General features: G+C 39.6%; 1 protein-coding gene across 3 annotated transcripts in view; it reads left to right on the top strand.

Moving 5' to 3' along the window:
* Nucleotides 1-8,556, top strand: part of camk1b (calcium/calmodulin-dependent protein kinase Ib) — a 39,629-nt gene extending 31,073 nt beyond the window's left edge. For all 3 annotated transcript variants that reach the window (XM_003441376.5, XM_025907368.1, XM_005469338.4), the window contains 9 exons: nucleotides 1,683-1,757; nucleotides 2,823-2,961; nucleotides 3,176-3,302; nucleotides 3,527-3,602; nucleotides 3,955-4,067; nucleotides 5,033-5,111; nucleotides 5,326-5,413; nucleotides 5,683-5,791; nucleotides 5,882-8,556. In XM_003441376.5, the coding sequence (XP_003441424.1) occupies nucleotides 1,683-1,757; nucleotides 2,823-2,961; nucleotides 3,176-3,302; nucleotides 3,527-3,602; nucleotides 3,955-4,067; nucleotides 5,033-5,111; nucleotides 5,326-5,413; nucleotides 5,683-5,791; nucleotides 5,882-5,982 (907 nt within the window). In that variant the 3' untranslated portion in view covers nucleotides 5,983-8,556. The remainder of the gene's footprint in view (nucleotides 1-1,682; nucleotides 1,758-2,822; nucleotides 2,962-3,175; nucleotides 3,303-3,526; nucleotides 3,603-3,954; nucleotides 4,068-5,032; nucleotides 5,112-5,325; nucleotides 5,414-5,682; nucleotides 5,792-5,881) is intronic.
* Nucleotides 8,557-20,942: the final 12,386 nt, after the last annotated feature.

Below are 20,942 nucleotides of genomic sequence, written 5' to 3'. Positions count from 1 at the left end.
TTATGGGGCAATATTTTTATGAGTTGGTTCCTGTACCAGGAAAAAAACCTCTTCTCCTTGATATACAGTACTGTGAAAAAAGATTGAGTCACCCATATTTCTTTATGTTTTGCTCCTAAAATGGAACTAGGTGCAGTGATTTATTGAAACATGTGCAAACATCAGTGGAAACACAGCAAGACCAAAGACCAACCCAGAGTTTGTACAGACTTATGAGCTTGAAAGTAAATATTTGGCATGAGCACCTTTATTCTTTAACACAGTCTAATCTCTTTTAGGCAGCTTCCTTGTCATTTTTTTTAAGTAAAGTTCAGGAATAGTTCTGCAAGCTTCTTGAAGGACATTCAAAGCTCTTCTTTGGATGTTGGCTGTCACATTTTGTCTCACCCAAGCTGATCCCACACTGCTTCAATAATGTTGAGGTCTGGGCTCTGTGGAAGCCAATCCATGACTGATAGTGATCCACTGTGTGTTTTTCTTTCCAGGTATGCTTTTACTGCATTCTCAGTGTGTTTGGGACCATTGTAAGGTTGAACAATGAAGTCGTTACCAATCAGATGGTCTCCAGATGATATTGCATGTTCAATCAAAATCTCCAAACCATGACAGAACCTCAGCCGTATTTTAAACATGGCTTTTGATGCTCTCTCTTGTACCTCTTTTCTCACATCCTCCATAAATACTGACAACCGTTTCAAGAAAATGTTTCACATTTGGATTCTTCACACTATCAGATTTTTGCATTTTCATTTCAGTTCTTGTGTAATCTAGCATATGTCAGCCTTTCCTACTTGTTTCTCTTCCCCAAAAAATGTCTTCTTAACAGCCACCCTTCCACTGAGACCATTTCTGATGAGGCTTCAGTGAACAGTAGATGGAAAGACCAGCTATATCTCTCAGGTCCTGGGTCAGGTCTTAGTTTTTTTGTTTTTTCCTTTTTGCTTGAGGACATGGCTGTCAGACACTATTGATCTATTTTTGATTGTTGTTTTTTTTTTCTTTTTACACCTGCCATTTTTTTTCTTTTGTCCTTCACTTCTTAAATTTTTCTTGATATGTTTTTTAAGGCCACGCTGACTATCAAACAGTGTTATGTATATATATTTTTTTCAGATTAAGTTGTATCCAAGTAATTTTAGAAACTAGGGACATACGGTAGACATTTAAAAAAAAAAAAAAAAAAAAAAGTGTCATCACCTAAACCTCAGGATAGAAAGAGCGTGTATTTTCCTTTGTTACATGACTGTAGATGTATGTGTTAGTAAATTACTTTTAACATATCCTCACTAAAAAAACTAGCAGAAAGTTTGGTTAAAGTTATTTATTGACAGTAGCATTTGCATGAGACATACGTTTGACATATTGCAGGTGTGCTAACATTACACATTGGTTAGACAGAGATGTACAAGAGTAATCTTAATCTGATGAGCCCGTCTCGCACCTGTATCTGCAGACATGGGGCAGCAGAACAGTGGAAGCTCTGCTTAAACTGCTAAAATGCAATGAGTGTCCCACAAAAAACATGACAGAAAATTATTATTTTGCTCTCTGCAAACAGCTCTTAGCAATAAATATTGGATAAAGATCACATGTAAAACCAGTTTTTTGCAAGTACTGCTTGAAGAACAGAATTAACAACTGAACTTCTCGCCTGCTTTTTCCTTTTTTTCCTCTCTTCACAGGATCAAACACACCAACATTGTATCTCTGGAAGACATATTTGAGAGTAAATCACACCTCTACCTTGTCATGCAACTGTGAGTATTCACATATGTGTGGGACTTTGTGATTTGTCTTTGCGTGCCTACTTGTGTTCTCTCCCACACACGGCTTGTCACATGCCATGAATTGCACCCTGCAACACATTCACACAGGCATGCAGCACTCGCACACACACACACAGACACAAGAAAACTCTGTACTTTGCCTACTTGTGAGCAACAGTGGGGAGTTTGCCCTCATACTAGCTGCCAGTCAGTGTCCAACCCACCTCAACTAGTGAAATGTCATAGCGAGAGAGGAAAAACAAAGGCATTAGAAAAAGGACTCCAGAAAATAGAAAACCTGTATTATTAATTTATTAATGACTGTAAAATTAGGGAAATGAAAAACACCAGCAAAGAGGGAAGATGCACATTTATCAGGGGAGAGAGTTTGAATTCCCTCATAATATTTTTGTGTTGTTTGACCTCATTCATGGTTGTTCACTCTTTTATGTTTAGCTGCATCACTATCCTGTTCATTTTTATTTTACCTCTGCCAACTGATGTCAAACAGAGGCTGCACATATATGTGAAAATGTATGCAGGAATAGGAATGTATCATGGAGGGAACTGAATATGTGGGTAAAGTGACACAGGGACACTGGCCGAATGAGTTCAGCAACCCAGCTTTCCATGCATTGCTTGTCTAAACATCCATATCATCTCCTCTTTTCTTTCTTTAGCTGTTTGTAAGATGTTAAATTTCCTGTGCAGGTATTAGGTGTGTTAAAACAATCATCTTCATAATGTACTCGAAATTCCTTAGATAGAGTCATGTCGCCATCTAGTGGCAAAATATGAAGCAGACCTTGTCAGACTGACTGACTTATTATAATTTTAGACTGAAAGCATTTTTTTCCCATGTGGTTGTAAGAAAGTAACTTTATCTGAAGTAGTGGTTTATAACTAACTATAAAAGATTTTTATTTGCTGGAGTTAGCAGGGATTATTTTCTTATCTCTCTTCTACACGTTTAAATTTCCATGCTTCCCTTCTATTTTTATTCCCCTTCTCACTGTTCTTTTCGTCTTTCTTACTTTATCCACATTGAAAATACAGAGTGTCTGGTGGGGAACTCTTTGATCGTATCATAGAGAAGGGCTTCTACACGGAGAAAGATGCCAGTAAGCTCATTCAGCAGATCCTGGATGCTGTCAAATACCTCCACGACATGGGCATTGTGCACCGTGACCTCAAGGTGAATCAGGGACCAGAACTCTGTTTGAAAAGATTGACCCTGTGTGACAAATGGTAGTGAATTTGAGTTTATTCTTGTAGGTTGTTGTCTCTCTTTTTTTGTTTTTTCACTACAACATAATGAGATATGGTTTCATTTTCATCAATGTCTTTGTGCTATGGGGGTTTATCTTGCATTTTATTTACGCTCTGTTCTGTTGTCCCTCCATCCAAAGCCAGAGAATCTGCTGTATTACAGCATGGATGAAGACTCCAAAATCATGATCAGTGACTTTGGTCTGTCAAAAATTGAGGGCTCTGGCAGTGTGATGTCAACAGCCTGTGGAACTCCTGGATATGTCGGTAAAGGAGTCATATACTAGAAATTTGTTTATAAAAAACAACTTTAGGCGTGTACACCACCTTTTTCTCAGATCTCAGCTTCATAACACAGTTTAGAGATCTCAGAGATGGTGTACTGTGTATGAAAAAGTAAGACACAAAGCATGCTAAACATGTATCAGACACTATGAAGGCTAAGTCTTGTTATATTGTGCCTAAATAGCTATGACCTTGTGTTTCCTCAGCCCCTGAAGTTTTGGCTCAGAAGCCCTACAGTAAAGCAGTGGACTGCTGGTCTATTGGTGTCATAGCATATATTCTGTGAGTACACCTTTTAGATGTATCTTTATACAAGATGAATCACTTCTGCAGAGATGCAATATTTTAACAGTCAAGTTTTGATAAGGATTAATCAGGATGCAGCATGTTTTGGATTCAGCAGCAGCAGTGTTAATTTTAACATTCAGCTAACAAGCAAAGGATTCATGGTTGGATCCCAGGAATAGACACTAATCCCTTGGTGGTTGCATCAGGAAGGGCACCCAGCATTAAAATCTGCCAAATCAAAACAAGCAGAGCTACTAAAAAGGAGTGATTACGGCTTTAGCATCACAGAAAAGCTGAAGCGTGTCTGTAAAGGGAAGTGTCAGCCTGTGCTGTCTCTGTGTTTCAGGTTGTGTGGTTATCCTCCCTTCTATGACGAGAATGATGCCAAACTGTTTGAACAGATCCTGAAAGCAGAATATGAGTTTGATTCTCCGTACTGGGACGATATCTCTGATTCAGGTACAGTACAGACATGGGACCTCTCACAAAGAGCTTTCTGGAACTGATACTTTTCAGGCTGATCACACTGGAAACTGTGATTAAAGAAGGAACACACCCTTTTAACAAAGTTTCCCAAATCACCAGAGGATCGTGTTCTGGGTGTGTATTGTGGAAACCATCAAATTAGTTCATTCTTTTTCTTTGAGGTCAGAAACATCCTCCTCTTTAAATCATTGATAGTTCTTTCTGGATTACACAGAAAGAGATGATCCACTAGAAATTTAGTAGAAATTTACTTCCTTTTTCTTATATTGTTACAGTCTCAGCCAGTGCTTGTCTGCATTTGTTATTTGGGATTGTACACTCCAGAGTGCTCACATGTCCTGGAAAAACTTCAAAAACTTTCTTTGATACGGTTTCTAGTCATTAAATCACACCTGGAAATTACATTAGATATTGCATTCCACAACCGGCAGGAAGAACATTGTAATTATTTTGTGTGTCTGCACACGTATCTGCTGATTTAAATGTTTTACTACAAGTATCTTTGCCAAATTCATAAAATATTACCTTGTGAATGAGTGGCATTTATCCAATAGTGAATATTGTGAACGGCGGTTTTGCACACCAGTGTTGAATACTTCTCTCTGCAAAACACAGACCCTCACAGTGAGCAGAAAAATCTCCCACCTACCTGACACTCCATTTGACACCGAGTGCCAGACGGATACTTGATCTTTTTGTTCCTTCCAAACCCTAAAGTTTACCCTGCAGGCATTTAACTCACAAGATCAGGCAATGATCAAATGTAAAAAAATATTCTTAGTTTTGACTCTTGGCTTCAAGTTAAAACACTGAAGTGTTATTGCATTAATAAGCTTAATCCAGTTTTAGACTGATGGTACAGGACGGTTATTAATCATTCATTAAACAGTTTTATGCAGTTGATAACGTTTAAAATATATATTTTTTTACCTTTTCAGCTAAAGATTTTATAGTACATCTGATGGAGAAAGATCCCAGCATACGTTACACTTGTGAGCAGGCTCTGCAGCACCCGTGGTATGCCTCCTTGTACACATAATTTTTCCAAAGAAGAATAATGTTGTTTTGCTAATGCAAATCTTCAATAATTCCACTTAAGTGATGTAAATATTGTAAGTGTTTGGACTGCATGTTGGTTAACTAGGTGTGACCATATCTGTAGAACAATGATTCCTATCCATTATGCACACAAATAAAACACACTTGCACTGAAAGCCATTTCCTTTGTCAGGATTGCTGGGGATACTGCGCTGGACAAGAACATTCACGAGTCTGTCAGTGCGCAGATTAAGAAGAATTTTGCTAAGAGCAAGTGGAAGGTAAGCAAGCCTCCCAGTTCTACTTACATGTTGCATTGTTCTTTTCATTTTTAGCATTAAAGGAGAGGACAGAGATTACAACTGGTCTGGTTTGCTATATTTTAAGTTAACTGTATTGGGCAATTAGAAAATGTAATTAGGGTTAGCGATTTCAGCTACAGTGACTTGATCCCCAGAGGGTTAAATTGCCATCCAGATCCTAATTTGTCCAAAATTGGCAAGTAGATTCTCCTCCAATTTAAAGTTTCATTATTGCTTTTCCTCTGCAGCAAGCGTTCAACGCCACAGCAGTGGTTCGTCACATGAGGCGTCTCCAGCTCGGCACGGGACAAGAAGGAGCCAACCCAGCTCATCTGCTGATGCCGGGGGAAGATGCAGGTGGCTCCTCTTTTGCTGTGTGTAACATTATTCACCGTTTTTCATGTCAGGTAGATTCATTCCTCATATTGTCTGCTGTATCTCTCCCAGAGGCTTGCTGCGAGGGAGGGTGCTCCCAGAACGTCGACAGCGGAGTAGATGCTCTGTCCAACTGTCCAACATACCGCTGCCACCCGACCAGCAGGGTCTGATCCATACCTGCTCCACCTACCTGTCTAATTGATCCCAAGTCACTTTCCAATTTAAACTCCCTCGGTGGCACCAGAGGCGCTGTCTCCCCACTTATCTGGTTGCTGGACTACTGAGTCATTCCAACCTCTCGTCTGCAGGGGGAGCAAGCCAGCCCAGCCTGAAGAGGAAAGTCATAAACCCGGTTGAAAGTGGAGGAGGTGGAAGAATTGATGATAACGATGATGATGCACCACAGCGGGTGATTTTTGGGATGAGTTTAAAAGGGGGAGAGGATACCAAGGAAGGGGGGGAAGGCGAACTTTTCCATCAGCGTTTCTGGGGGGATTGTTTTTGCCGAAGCAGAACAGAGCTTGTTGGACACTGTTTTTAATTGTTAAGGTTTTTGTTTTTGTTTTTTGAATTCAGTTCGTCTCATTGTTTGTTTTTATTGTTTTGTATATTTGTGTGTTCCTTCCTACTGTTAGACTTTGAAGTACAAATCCAGAAACAATATCTGCATGATCAGGAGAGAATTTCCCAATGCATGTTTTCCTATTTTTAAAAACATACACTGTTTCAGTAATGCATCATCGCAGTACGAAACAAATGACGCAGTGCCAGAACGACGGAGCATTTCTGGCATATTTTTTTGCAGCATTTGAAACAAAAACTGAGTCGAATCTTGTAATATTACAGAGCTGCATTCTGTGTCTTTAAGTCATGCTTTTAGACAATCAGCAACAGAATAGTTTATGCAATGAAAACTCCATTTATTTACTATGTAGCCTTTCTCATGGTGATACAGTGTTTCCATGCAGTGGTTAGGAATTCTGAGAGGAAAAAACTTCTCCATTTATCTTTTGTTCACATTTGTTTTTCGACTTTGAACCTCTTTAACCACTTGCACACAGGGATTTCTCTTTGTCTAAGGTGCCTTTAGGATATACACTATGATGGGTCTATTGGTGAGAGTTGTTGCAACAGAACCTCTTTCTGGAACTTCATATTTTGTACATGTTATACTTTGAGCTTTAAGATGTAGTTTTACGGTTAATTACTGTAAATTTAGACTGGATGCTTGAAGACAAAATGTAAGCTAATGATATTTTTCATTAATTGTTAATGAAAATAACATTAAACTACTTACAATATGACAAGGTAAATCAACAACAAGGGACAGCTTTGACACTGGTGTTTACAAAGACCCACTTTACACCCATCAGTGCATTTTATGTGAGAATAAAAAGCAAATATTTCACATTTATTACATTCAGTTCCCTTTAAAAACCTACATGGACAAACAGAGTTTTATTGGTCCTTTTACTGGCTTTTATAATGAATCTTAGTATGTAAATGCTGGAGAATCTATAAATGTTCATTTATAGCGTGTTCATGTTGGTTGCTGCAGATGTTAAGGTGTTTTGTGTGCATTTAATTGGATATTCTGTACTTTTGCTTTGGGACCTGTTACAGTGACCGTCCTGTCCTGAGCTCAGCGCTCTCAAAAGCAGTAAAAGCGATGATCTCACTGCTCTCTGTCGTTGACTTTCAGCTGATCATTCTTGCTCATGTAATTTAGTGCTGGTTACATATGTTTGCATGATGTGGTTTGAAAATTGTAACCGTTTCTTAAATTGTACAGCGCCATGAGATGAATGCAGATAAAAGGAAGACGTTTCTTTTTATTTGACAACCGTTTAATCCAAATCCTGTCATGCAAATGAGTAAAGAGCAAAGAAAAAAAATAGTACTAACATTTCAACAGGTTCAAACGAGTTTAGTGTGCTGCTTCAAAAAAATAATTTTTGAAATTTTCTGCATATAGTTGGGTTCGCATTGTACTGTATTTAGATGGTAAAAAAAAAGGCAAATTATTTTTTTCAGGAATTTGTTTGGGTTTTTTGTGTGAATTGTTTGTGTGTTTTGAGTTGTTTGTATGTCATGAAGCAGAGGAAAGCACCCACACGTGCAGACAGGCTAATTTTGGAGCAATCAATATTAAAACTGATCCTGTGCTAATGAAAACAACTCTAATTTGAGTCGTTGTTGGCCGTGTCTCCATACTAACAGAAGTCCCTGAAAGTTCTAATTTGATTCTCTGCTGAGGCAAGAAATTGAAATGTGCGAGGAAATTAAAGATTTTTACATCCAAGGGTAATAAAACACATGATGGGGAAATATAACCACATCAGATTACCTGCTCAGTCAGCCGTGTTTGTAGGAAAACTGCCGGAATGATATCGGGAACATGTAGGGAAAGGATGTGCTAATGACCTCACAGTTGGTTTCATGTGTTGCTACTGCTCTTGACAAATTTCATTTATATATTTTACACCGCCCCAGTCTAAAGGAGCGAGACAGTCCTTTCTCCTCTGACTAACAGCTTGTAGAGAATGACCAGTGTGTGGTGACAGTCTGTTCTGAGTATTTGTACCATAATTATGTTGCCTTTTAATAAATGCTGTTTTGGGCTGCAGTACCTACTGTATACACAGATGCAATGCATCGTGGGTTGTTGAAAAGTGACTATTGCTTAGTGTGAAAGTCAGTGATTTGTAAGGGAAGCATACATTAAAATCCTTGTCTATGCATTATGGAAATGAGTTCATTTGTCTGGGGAAAAAAATACATGTTGCTACATTTATGCTTAATATGTAGAGTTCAAGTGTGCTGGAAAGTGGAATTTTTCTGGAATAAAATGGGTTCATGTAAGTGTAAATGACAACCTAGCACATGTTTTATATCATTAGTTATGACATTAACTAATGCACTGACTTAAGGATTAATGCATTTGCATATTCGATTTAAAAGGAGTTAGCTCGGTTAAACACAAAACCGTAAAATAGAAAAATTGAATTTTTTCATTAGTCTGATTTTTAGCTTATTTTTTTAATTCACCTGGTTGTTACTTTGTGTAAGTTTACTACTAAATAACCAGTTATATGTTTCAGTTACAGTGAACAGCTGGGGAGGATGTGAAAGTAATTTTAATTTCAGTAGGCTAAGGGCAAACTCCTGCTAGCGTTAAATACCACAACAGGTTTTTGTTGCATCTTGTGAATGCACAGCACTGTGCAAAAGTCTTGAGCCCCTAATAATTTCTTTATTTTATGCTAGGAATATAATAGGAATGTGTGCGGTGATTTACTGAAAGGTTCACACATACATGGGGGTACAGTATGTAGGACAAAAACAGTTTGAAAGTCAATATTTGCTGTGACCACCTTTACTCTGAAACACATTCTGAGCTCTCTTAAGTCAACTTTCTTTAAGTAGTCTTCAGGAATAGTTCTCCGGGCTTCCTGAAGGGCATTCAAAGCTCTTCTTCAGATGTTGGTTGCATTTTCTTCCCACACTGCTTCAATTGTCATGCTGAAAAATGAACCCACTGCCAGTCAGATGCTTTCCAGATGGCATTAAATGATGGATCAAAATCTAATGTTGCTGTTCTGCATTCATAATTCCATCAGTTTTGACAAGATCTCCAACACTACTGGCTGTCAAACCGTGACAGAACCTCCATCTTGTTACACATTATGTTATAAATTCATTAGAGTGTTAAATCTGAATTTGAAGAGTCACAGTGGCGTGGTGGTTAGCACTGTTGCCTCAGGAAGGTGCCGTCTGTCTGGGGCCTTTTCTGTGTGGAGTTTACATATTCGTCCTGTGCTCATGTGGGTCTCCCCCCAATCCAAATGATGGATGGCACTCCATAAGACCTGTTGCCACTAATTTTCAGTCCAGTTCTTGTGTAATCTGGCATACCGCAGCCTTTTTTCCCTGTTTCCTTTCCTTAAGAATGGCTTCTTGGCAGCCACCCTTCCACTGAGACCATTTTCTGATGAAGCGTCAGTGAACAGTAGTTGGCTCATCTGAAAGGACTATATGCGTCTCTCAGGTCCTGTGTCTGGTCTTTTCTTATTTCTTAAAGATGTGACTTTCATGCAAATTTCCCAGACACAGTGTAAAATGCACAAACAGTAAGCCCTCATTCGGCCCTTTGATATTTTTTTTTCTAAGTCTTGGAGTTGTTTCAAAATCGGTTTTGTTCTTTGTCTCAAACAGCAAATCTGCAGAACAATAACACTACAATGGAAGTGCTACTTTACATTTCAGTGGTGAAATTCAGCAACAGTTGATCTCATGAAACAGTTCTGTGACTTGAGAGGTTCCTCATGAATGTTAATTTAACAGTCTGCTACTTGAAGCCTCTCTCATCCTCTCCAAGGAATGCTGGGTAACTGCGGCTTGCGGTTTGGCTGCCAGAGCGATGCGCTGGGGGGAGAGTGGAGAGCGAGAGAGAATCTGGTGGTCGACCTCATTCAGGAGACAGTAGACGAGTAAAAATTATGTGGTCAAACCATGAACACGGGAATGATTCAAAAATAATGGGGGATAAATTTCACTGATCACAAGGTAGAAAGTGCTGAAAGAAGCAGTTTATTTATTTTTAGATGTGGAAGACTGAGGGAAAGTGAAACCTGACACGACAAACTTGTAAAACTAAGGCGAGGATGCGCATCTTCATACTGGGGTTCAGTTCCCATAAAACAAAAAAACAAAAGCATCAGCACCCTGGTGAGGATTGTGCATAGTCCACATCCTCCTCGCAGCACATGCCGTTGCCCATGCTTGTAAGGAATGTGAAACGCAGACTTGATGCAGTTCAGAGCCAAAAGAGAGCAGCACTGCTATGACAGACTTGGTCTCATCATTTTCAGGTTGATTTATCTGCTGATGTTGAAACCTGCAAAGATTTATGTGTCGCGAACAAGGCCCACCTTAAAAAATCGTTCCACTCAAATAGTGTCACACATTCAAAGAGTCACAGCACTGTGAAGACGTGGTGCTCTAAGGTAAATAACTATGTCAGCGTGCTCGAAATTTCTAAATAAGCCATTAGCATGTTGCCGTTGAGAGGTGGATATATAACAGTGTTAGCACAAATACAAAGTATACAACTCAGGCAAAAGGTGATCCACTCTGTAGCTGAGCTTTTACAGTCTAAATCAAACCGATCATTCAAGGTGACTTACCGCCACTGACATTAAGTTACCCTCCAATAACTATGAGGATAACTGATAAGATACTGTAGGTCACTGGAAATGAAAGACGAGCTACAACTCTGTGAGTTTACGCATTCTGGGGGAAAGCGGTTCTCAGATCAAATACCTCTTTATTAAGCTTAATTACTCAAGGTTTTACCTTCCTGCGTTGACTAAAGGTTTGAAATTAAATGTGTTGTGTGCAAAGAAAAAAAAAGCACTCACACACAGGCCTCACGTCTGTCAGCAGGAACTCATTGTGCTAATATCTGTCAATGCTCTCAGATTTGTACGACCGTTACATCCATGCTGTCCATCAACACATGTGATGTCACAAGTATGACAAGTTTTTACTGGTTTGAACTGTTCGCTCTTTTTCCACCCTTTCCCTGAAAAGAAAACCATTCGAATAAATCCTTGTCACATCAATTCCTGAGGCCATTCGGGAAAACTAAATGAGAGAGCAATACTTTTCTAAACTCTGTTCTATGAATTTGGCGACCCTGTGCAAACTGTTGCCTCAGTTTCCTGTTGTTAGCTGACAGTAGTGACACTTGGTGTGGTCTTCTGCTGCTGTAACCCATCTGCCTCAAGGTTCAACGTGTGGTGTGTTCAGAGATGCTCTTCTGCATAACTTGGTTGTTATTTGAGTTGCTGTTGCCTTCCTATCACCTCAAAGCAGTACGCCTATTCTCCTCTGACCTCCGGCATCACCAAAGTATTTTTAATCAAAACTGCTGCTCACTTGATATTTCCATTTTTTCCAGATCATTCTCAGTAAAAAAAAAAAAAAGGAAAAGGTTTTGTGGGAAAATTCCAGTACATCAGACTTGCCTGGCTGACAGTAACAACCACACCACAGTCAAAGTCCATTAAATCACCTTTCTTCGCAGTTCTAACGCTCAGTTTGAACTTCAACAAGACATCTTGACCATGTCTACAAGCCTGAATGGATTTAGTTTCCACCAAGTGCTGAATATCTGCCTGTAATAGCATTTGTGCATGCATAATAGCAAATATTATTCTGCTTTATTTTAATTCATGCTTTCCCAAACTATTTCTGAGTATCTGTTCCCAAAATATATTTCTTTGGTTCTTTCTTGACCCACTGCCGAAGTCTGAGAAAAAATCTGGGAAAATTTAGGCTGAAAATGACAAAGTGAAAACATAATTGCCTTCGTGGAGGTCACAATTATTTAAGTGATATTCCATTTCCAGACAAATATGCTGCTGATTTTTATTTGAAACACTTGTATGATCTCACCGAGCTCAACAAGCAGTTTGAAGCAGCATGCTGAAGGAATAAGGAAAAAATATTTGCAAAGTTTTACAGAATCTCTAAATTATTTTTAGAGATTCTGCACACACACACACTCACACACACATCAGGAAGATCAACACATGCAGTGAGCAAGCAGTGGCTTGACAAACAAATAGCTGTGTGGATGGCTTTAGATACCAAATAAACACAGAAACAAACAAACACACACACTCTCACACAAACATTCACTTTCTGCCCTTTTCAGCTAATCGCTGACATGTTTTATTCACTCTCAGTTGTGCATTTGTCTTGGATGCACCTTCAGATAACCTCCAGCGTCCTTAGCCAAATATTTTCTTTGGAAAAACAGACAAATAACATTAACGTGCACAGATTTTCCAGTTGCATGTCTCTTCAATCCTGTGGCCTTGCATTGTTTTAGTTGTAAAACCGAGTTGTTTGAATTTGAACAATCCCTGAGGTGCTGGAGCACGGCGGAAGGCTCGAGACTAAACTATGCAGTGAGCTCACCCTCCTCTTCATGCCCTGGAGATGAGTGACATATAGTTTGGGAACAATTCAGTCACTGTGGATGAGTCAGTTTAGCAGAAATGAGTGGGAAAGGATGAAAAAAGGGCTTCTTAGGAGACTCATATTTAATAGTGGTAGCCAATAAAGTTGAATTCCAAAACAATATTGATGTGCGACGTGTGACGACGTCTCTGAAAAACACTGGCTGTACTCTGAGACCTTCTTGGAGCACTTACACGGTGAACTGTAGGCCCTGAAGCCGAAGAACCACAGTTTATGAAAAGCTGCAACCCCTCAAGTCCTGCATGACTCTGCAAACCACAGTTGGTAATAATAAACAGGATGGAGAGAAGGATGAAAAACGAGAGATGGAGAGCATCTGGCAGAAAGAGAAGAGCCACTAATTTTCCACTTTTGGGAAAATTCAGTCTGCAATTAGGGTCCAACATCGCCAGAAACTTGACATCCATGTTACTTACATTAGCAATACGGAGCCCGACTCCAGCCATGAGGCGACGGTAGACGAAAAGGAAAGACTTTGTCAGGAGGAAAACACAATAAGCGCAGGAGAGATGAGGTATAAAATCATTAGAGAGGGTTTTTCCTACAAGTTTTGCACATCTATAAAGTAAGTTGACAGAGTTTGTGGAGACGGTGGATCAAAGTGGACATCAGACGGGATCCAGAGAGGAATTCAGAGTTGCCTGAGGTCACAGTGGGTGTTAAATCTGTGAAATCGGTCTCTATATGAATGATTTTCAGATAACCCACTTGCACAAATTGTGCTTACCTTAAAGAACAGCCACTGAAAAGCCTGCAGAAATGAGAGCAGCTCTTGCTCTGTTGCATTAAACACACTGCGGTCTGTGTTCACTACGTGCTCTTTCTCAAGAAAACCGGCTTGAGCAGACACAAAGGACATTCTCAGCCCATTACACAAAACCACGCACACGTGCAAAATTTAAATAAATAATTTACTGCCATATTTGGATTATTGTGTTGAAATCTGGGGCAAAACAAGACCTCTCTATAATAATATGCACAATTCAAAAAAGAGCAATAAGGATAATACATAATGTTTGGTATCATCAACACACAAAAATACCTTTTTGAAAAAATCAGTTGTAAAATTCATGGGTTTGGTCTGATTTAAGTTAAAATTTATCTTGTCTGCTGATTCACATTATGAGTATATAAATGTGCTGTTGTATAGAATAAGAATATCATTGTGTTGGTGATTGGGGAGTGTATTTATCTGGGGGCAGGACTGGATAAGCCACTGCTTCTTTCCTGCTGCCTTTCGAACACCTTCTCTTTGTGTTGTACAGACCGTTTTTTATTTGTGTTTCCCATTTTTTGTTTGTTTTATTGAAATTGTAATCGTTCTGAAAGAAAGAAAGAAAGTAAGAAAGAAAGAAAGAAAGAACAAAAAAGAAAATGACTGCTTGTGCATTCACAGACTGCAGGTCTTAAAAGCTTTTTCACGGTGACCAGTTTAAGTTCTGATGATATGTTTCAGCTTATTTTACAGGATACGTTTGTGCAGAAGGTGCAAGCAGTGCTGTTGATGGCACTAATATTACATCTGCTCTGACACGCTCAATGACTCGTGCCAATATTTTTTTTAAAATTGCTTTAAAAAAAAATAGCATTCACAGCTGTGTTTTGTTTGTGCTGTGTATAAACTGGGTTCGGATAAACATTATGACTGGGATTAAGAAATTAAGTGAAGATAGGGTCTGCAACAAGTCTACGTTTGAGTTGCCAAGTATTGGAAAAAGAAAAGAAAGGCTCTTGAAATGTTTGCTCTCTCTTAAACACAATGGAAATCATGTCATGGTTGCTCAAAATCCACAAAGCTTGTTTTGAGCAGTTTTTTGGGATCCTGTCACCAGCATGAGCCTCTTATCACAGCTAGGTGGACGCCTTCTTCTGCAGAGTGACACGCTTGGTGGGTATAGTTTGGTGGCAGGGAAAAAAGCTCCTTCTATGGCAAATACCTAACCTCAAACTGGAAAAATATATATAATTACATGGCAGAGGTCAAAGGTAAACATTTGTCACTGTGGGGTAAGCTGTCCCTTTAAGCTCTACAAAAAATCTGATCCACTGATTTCTAAAGCTGTAACATCCAACCTACAATTACTCATGCCTGCAATCAAGTGGAAGCATCCATCACTCTTGTATAGAAAAAACAAAACAAAGCAAGAAAACAGTTGACCCACATCACAATACTGAATCAGCTTCAAATCCTGAACAATCGCTCACAAAAAAACCAAGAAAAAAAACCTGTAAACATCCGGAGTGGAAAATATGGCAACGTTAAACCAAACTCCCCCAACTATTAGATATAAAAACAGAATGGCAGCACTAACAACAAACACATGAACTTGAATTCCTCCTGTTTGCCTTATGGACCCAGTCAGCTATCCAGACAAAGAAAGGCATCAGTACATACAAGTGGAAAGAAAGAAAGGAGGTAAAAGTGGTAAGAGGAGAAGAAGCTAAGTGGGGGAAAAAACAGTTATTAGTGAAGGTTAAAGCAGCAGCTTACCTTCAGCCAAATGGTAAAGAGGAAAAAGAAAGAAAGAAATACAAAGAGGTGGAAAAGAAAATACCTCCAAAGAACATAAATTGTTTGTGCCCCTGAAGCAATTTCCGAAATAAAAAAATGTGGTTTAGTCAGTAAATGCAAACATGAGAAATTATTTCCCCGAGTGAGCAAAATCCACATACTCAAACATGATGCAGAGACAATTCATGTGCCATAACTGGGCCAAGGAATTTAATCTAGGGTTATGGCCTTTATTGTAGGATTAAAGTGAAAAAATAATGAGCTCACTATTTTTAGATTGCCAAGATATTTGTGCTGCAAATTGCCCTCAACCTCCCCTGTATATCAAGATTGATCTTAAAGCTCACAGCTAAAGCTAAAAGCGTAGTATTGTGATTTAAGCTCGTCTCTAGGTGCAAACAAATGCATCAGTCATTCTTATTGAAAAAGACATGGACACATGGACAGACAGCAATGAAAAATCGCCTCCTCCTTTGCCAAAAGTACAGCTGGTTAAGTGTAAGGAGATGTTGGCGAAATGTTCACAGACATGCTGGTTGATGTTATTTTTGTGGGGATGAAAGACTAACAGACAGAGCTGTGTATCAGTGTTTAGCCTTTCTAACAGTATTACTGTAGATTTCAATCGGTCAGTTAGACCACTCTAGTCTTTAAAAAGAGTACTGACATTCATACTTAAAAATGGGTTTATCCACCATAAGATCACCTCTTGGTTTGTGGACTGTTGTTATGAAGCCTCAATCATTTTAATTTATGTCAAATATTTATAATGTTTGACATTTAAAATATTTAGCTAATGCTAGCTAACTTGGTTAGTCACACAGTCACACAGGCCTAGAGACCAGTCGTCGACTCCCTGGCAACCTCCAGTCTTCAAGGGAAAAATATATATTGCACAACCAGTTGGTGAGTGGCTGCTGCCTGTTGCCTGTTGCAACAAAGAAGGTCCATCCATCCATTTTCTTCCGCTTATCCGGGGCCAGGTTGCGGGGGCAGCAGCCCAAGCAGAGAAGCCCAGACCTCCCTCTCCCCAGCCACCTCCTCCAGCTTATCCGGGGGAACATCAAGGCATTCCCAGGCCAGCCGAGAGATATAGTCTCTCCAGCGTGTCCTGGGTCTGCCCTGGGGCCTCCTCCCGGTGGGACATGCCCGGAAAAAACTCGTCCAGGAGGCGCCCCGGAGGCATCCTTGTCAGATGCCCGAACCACCTCAACTGGCTCCTTTTGATGTGGATGAGCAAAGAAGGTGCTGTACCAAAAAAAAAACCCTCCTTGAATTTGCTTTGGCTGCTAGCAGATTGATGCTGAGACCCATAGTTTGCATGAAATATGTCAACCTGTCTGCAAGCACTTGCCATGTACTCTCTGAGCTGTAGAGAAACCTGTGAAAGGTCAAGGAAACTGGAAGCAAAGAACATTTGCCTTCAGAGTAAACGTTTTCCTTACTTCTGCAACCAATACATTTAAAAAAGTGCTGCTTTTACTTTGAAGGTGAACATTTTCTGTTTCTGGTTTGTGCTGTATTTTTACTTTCTGGACCATCTGGAGAATGTTTGCAGACGACTCAGCATCCTGTAGGCAAACTACAGATGATGATCAAGGCTTTTGCAAGGTATTCGGTGCGACCAGTTTCATGTTAGCAGCTCTGACAACAACTTGCCAACCAGTTGGGGAAGTCACATTTTTCCCCAGTAACCAAAGATTCCCAGATAGCCACAAATCAGGCTTTAAGCCTGTGTGACCGGGGTCTAAGCAGGAAGCATCCATACACTGTATGAGACTAGAAACATAGCACTTACAGCCATTTATGTTGGCTTCCGCCTGTCATTCAAGGTGGGTATACCTTGTATAAACTTAGTCCTAATAAAACTAATGCAATTTAAACTCGTGAGTTATTAAAAAAAACACCCACCTCTACACAGGGAGTCTCAGGAAGTGAAAATTTTAAACATAAACTTTAAATATAATTATTTCTGTTTACAGTTTTTTCTGATTGTTTAAGCACATTTTTTGTAACTATTGGCTATTTTTTGCAAAACTCTACACACAAATAAGAAAACCTGTCACCCAATTATCAAAACATTGTAGTTCTCTTGCAAAAGCGAACACAGCTAGATTAACTCTTCACACCTTCGTAAAAATGGTGTTTTCGTATCAAACAGTACACACAAGCCATCATCTACTAAGCACACAATGCGGCAACTGCACACTGATGGTATGAATACAAAACACATCTGACTTTTGCTTTCTCTGTGCACAAGGTAGGCCATGTCAGTTTGAGCTCATACTTTTGTCATAGATCCGTAAGCATAGAGGGATCCAAATTTCAAGTACTGGTTTTTATTCACACACATCAAAACAAACACAAGTGTTTATTTCCAAGTATAGGATTATTTGCAATCGCCATATTGACTATATGGGTTTCTTGGTCTGCAGTGAACATGCTTCCTCTGCCCCCAGCATCTAGTCGTCTAGCAATTCTGTAAAGTAACAATTTCAGTATTTTTACATCTATGCTATTGTTGTGTTTCTCATTAGCATGGCAGTGCTACAAGTCTTAGTGCAAAGTGACTGTACTAACCAACTGTCATTTCAAAATGTCCTTATGATGCTTGCTACAGTGTAGCGGCTTGAGTTAGGCTGAACCCGTTGGCCAGCTTCCCTCAGCGTCACTCCATGGTTGATTACATGGTCCACTATTGTAGCTCTGATGTCATCAGCAATTCTATTTCTTACTCTTCTTACCCTTCCTCTCCCCCCTCCTCTCCCCCCTCCTCGTCCTCCTCTTGCTCCTCCTTGTCCTTGTCGTCCTCTTCATCCTACTTCTTCCCCTCCACGTCCTCTTCCTCGGCCTCCTCTACTTCTCACTCTTCCTGCTCCCTCCATTGTACTCCACACACAGAGCTTACCTGTATTATAGTGCTTAGGCTGATTGCAAAGTGAACTAATTATCTAAAAAAGTTTTCACATGTGAAAGTGTGCCAGACAGTTGGCAAAATAGTGTAAATAATGGCCATAAATGTGTATAGTTTTGCTAGGAGTGTGTTGAAAATTTGGTAATTGAGTGTAAGCAGTGAGTTGTGTTTAAAGTTCTGCAAAGTGTGTCTTACAAAATGGCAAACTGAGTGCAAAGCAGTGTTTGTGCTTTTAGTTTTGCAAACTCAGTGAGTGGTTTTGCTATAAGTATTGATAGTTTTAGAAATTGTGCTATAAGAATCACAGTTAGGGTTTAAGCATTCAGAAAAAACTGTAAAAGGTTGGCATTTTAACACAGGAGTCTGTGGTGTTTTCTGAGCCAGCCTCAAATGCCCATTTGAAAAACTGCAGATTTTGACATTTAAGGGTGTGCTTCATTTTTCAGCCCTGTAGGCTGAGAATAACTTCTAAAAGCTTAGAAAACTCCCAATCTAGTTGCAAAATCAGGTAAAAAAAAAAGTCAACTGAATTATTTTGTATTTTTAAAAACACAAAACAAAAATCAGCGGTATTCCCATAAACCTAGCGTGCTAATCTTTCAAGCAATGGTTGCACTTTCTAAATGATTAACATATGAGCATTGTTGCTGTGAATAAGTGAATAACTGCGTTGTTTCTCACTCTCTGTCAGAAAGCCACTTTTTAACTTCAAACAGCTCCTTATTCTGGTGCAAAGATGTTGCAAATGTTGATGTGGTCAACACTTGAGCCTATCCCAGCTGCAAAAGGGTGAAAGGCAGGGTACACCCTGGACAGGTCGCCAGTGTGACAGACAATCATTCACATCCATCTAACCAGTTAACCCAACCCCATTCACCGCATGTTTTTGTAGAAAACGCCATAGGACCTACAGAGAACTTTTACCTGCGTTCCACTGCATTGCAGGTAACAGTGCTAACCACTGCACTATGAACCTCAAGAAATAACAACATTCACAGAATCACAAAAAGCCAGTTTGCCTTGTTTTAATAAAGTTAATTTGAAACACAAAGCTCTGGGTTTCTTTGCTCTAAAGGAAAAACTGCATATGCAAGGGCTGACCCAGATAATTATCTACAGAAACAACAAAGTCAGTGTTAGGTTCTGAGGCTCAGAGTTAAAAGTTCTCTGCAGGACTTCTTTATGTGAAGCAGTAACAGACAGAGTGAAAGACTAAGTGTAAATGCTTGAGAAAATATGAACTGCAACAAAGAATAAGATGCAATAACCAATCAGATAATATACTGGAATTATTAATACCAAAAAAATAAAAAATAAATAAAACCAGAGAAAAATAACAGCATTTAAAATGGAAAATGGAGCCAGATAAACAAGCCGTGTCCACAGATAACCAGGTCCTGTCGAGGTGGACCACCGCTGTGCAAACGCATTGCCTGACATCTGTTTTGCAGCTTGGTTGTGCACGGTGGTTTATGTTGAGAAAGCGGTGTGTGTATATCATCTTTGGCCCAGATCCATGGGATCTTGACAGTTGGCTGCAGGCAAGGTTGTCGGATGCGATGGTTTCACAGGGAGAAGAAAGAGTCAACAAAGCAAAGACGAGGCGTGTGGATCTATTCTCTCTCTTCACTCAAGAGGCCACGTGATGCTTGAGAAGAAAAGCGTCATGGTCTGGTTTACTGCAGAACTGCAGAACTGCACAAGCCTTCCTGACATAAAACATGTTTGAAATGTGTCCGTTTTTCGTTTCTCCTCTGGACACGCAAAGAGAGGGGAAGCCCCCCGCCCCATTCCCCCCGTTTTATGCGACAGCAGCATGTGGAAGAAATTTGGTTCAGCTCACTTGGAAATTTTGTTGAAAATTTCATCTGCCAAGACGATTTTGCATCGTATAAATGTTCATTGTGAAAGTTCACCAGATCCAAGGTGGACAAAAGGTTGAGAGCAATGGGTCAACGCAGGGTTGATTTATTTTTAGGATTGATGTTTCTTTTGGGTTCTGTGAGAACTTTTGATTTATTAGCAGCGAATCGCACTAAATATGTTGTGTATGCCAGAGAGCATTTATCATTTTTGACTGGAAAACACGGAAAGCAGGAAACCTTACGAATTGAAATCATTACCACTCTGCAACACAGCTCTTTCAGTAGTGGCTTTGTTCTGCTGCTTGGCTACATTTATTAGAAAGTATCAGTGTTGCAGATGAAAAGAACTTAGGAACATTAAACTCGGCTGGACTTGTGAATGCACCGTGTCAGGAAACGACGACAAAGAAGCATGACTGCCTTAAACTGTTACATGAAACCTTTTTCTTCTGCTGCTGATTGGACAGATCTGGAAACAGATCCAGAGATCAACCCTGCAAAGTTACAGTACTGTGCAAAAGCTGTGAGTCAAGCCTCATTTCTTTATATTTTCCTTCCAAGCAGCCAGCTTTTATGTCATTTTTAATTTAATTCAGGTTTCCTGTAGGTGTTTTTCTTTGGACATTCTTTTCTTTTTCACTCATTATCAGCTCAGTCTTTGTACCCGCCCATGTTATGTTTTTTTTTTATTCAGAACTGATGGAATTATAAATGCAGGAAAGTGCCATCACATTTTCATCCATCGTGCAATAGCATCTGTAAGGCATCTGATTTGCAACAGCTTGATTT

The sequence above is a fragment of the Oreochromis niloticus genome, linkage group LG5 (genome assembly GCF_001858045.2).
Source record: "Oreochromis niloticus isolate F11D_XX linkage group LG5, O_niloticus_UMD_NMBU, whole genome shotgun sequence".
Classification (NCBI taxonomy): domain Eukaryota; kingdom Metazoa; phylum Chordata; class Actinopteri; order Cichliformes; family Cichlidae; genus Oreochromis; species Oreochromis niloticus.
Note: the sequence above shows the minus strand (reverse complement) of the source record. Positions and strands in the feature narration are given on the sequence as shown.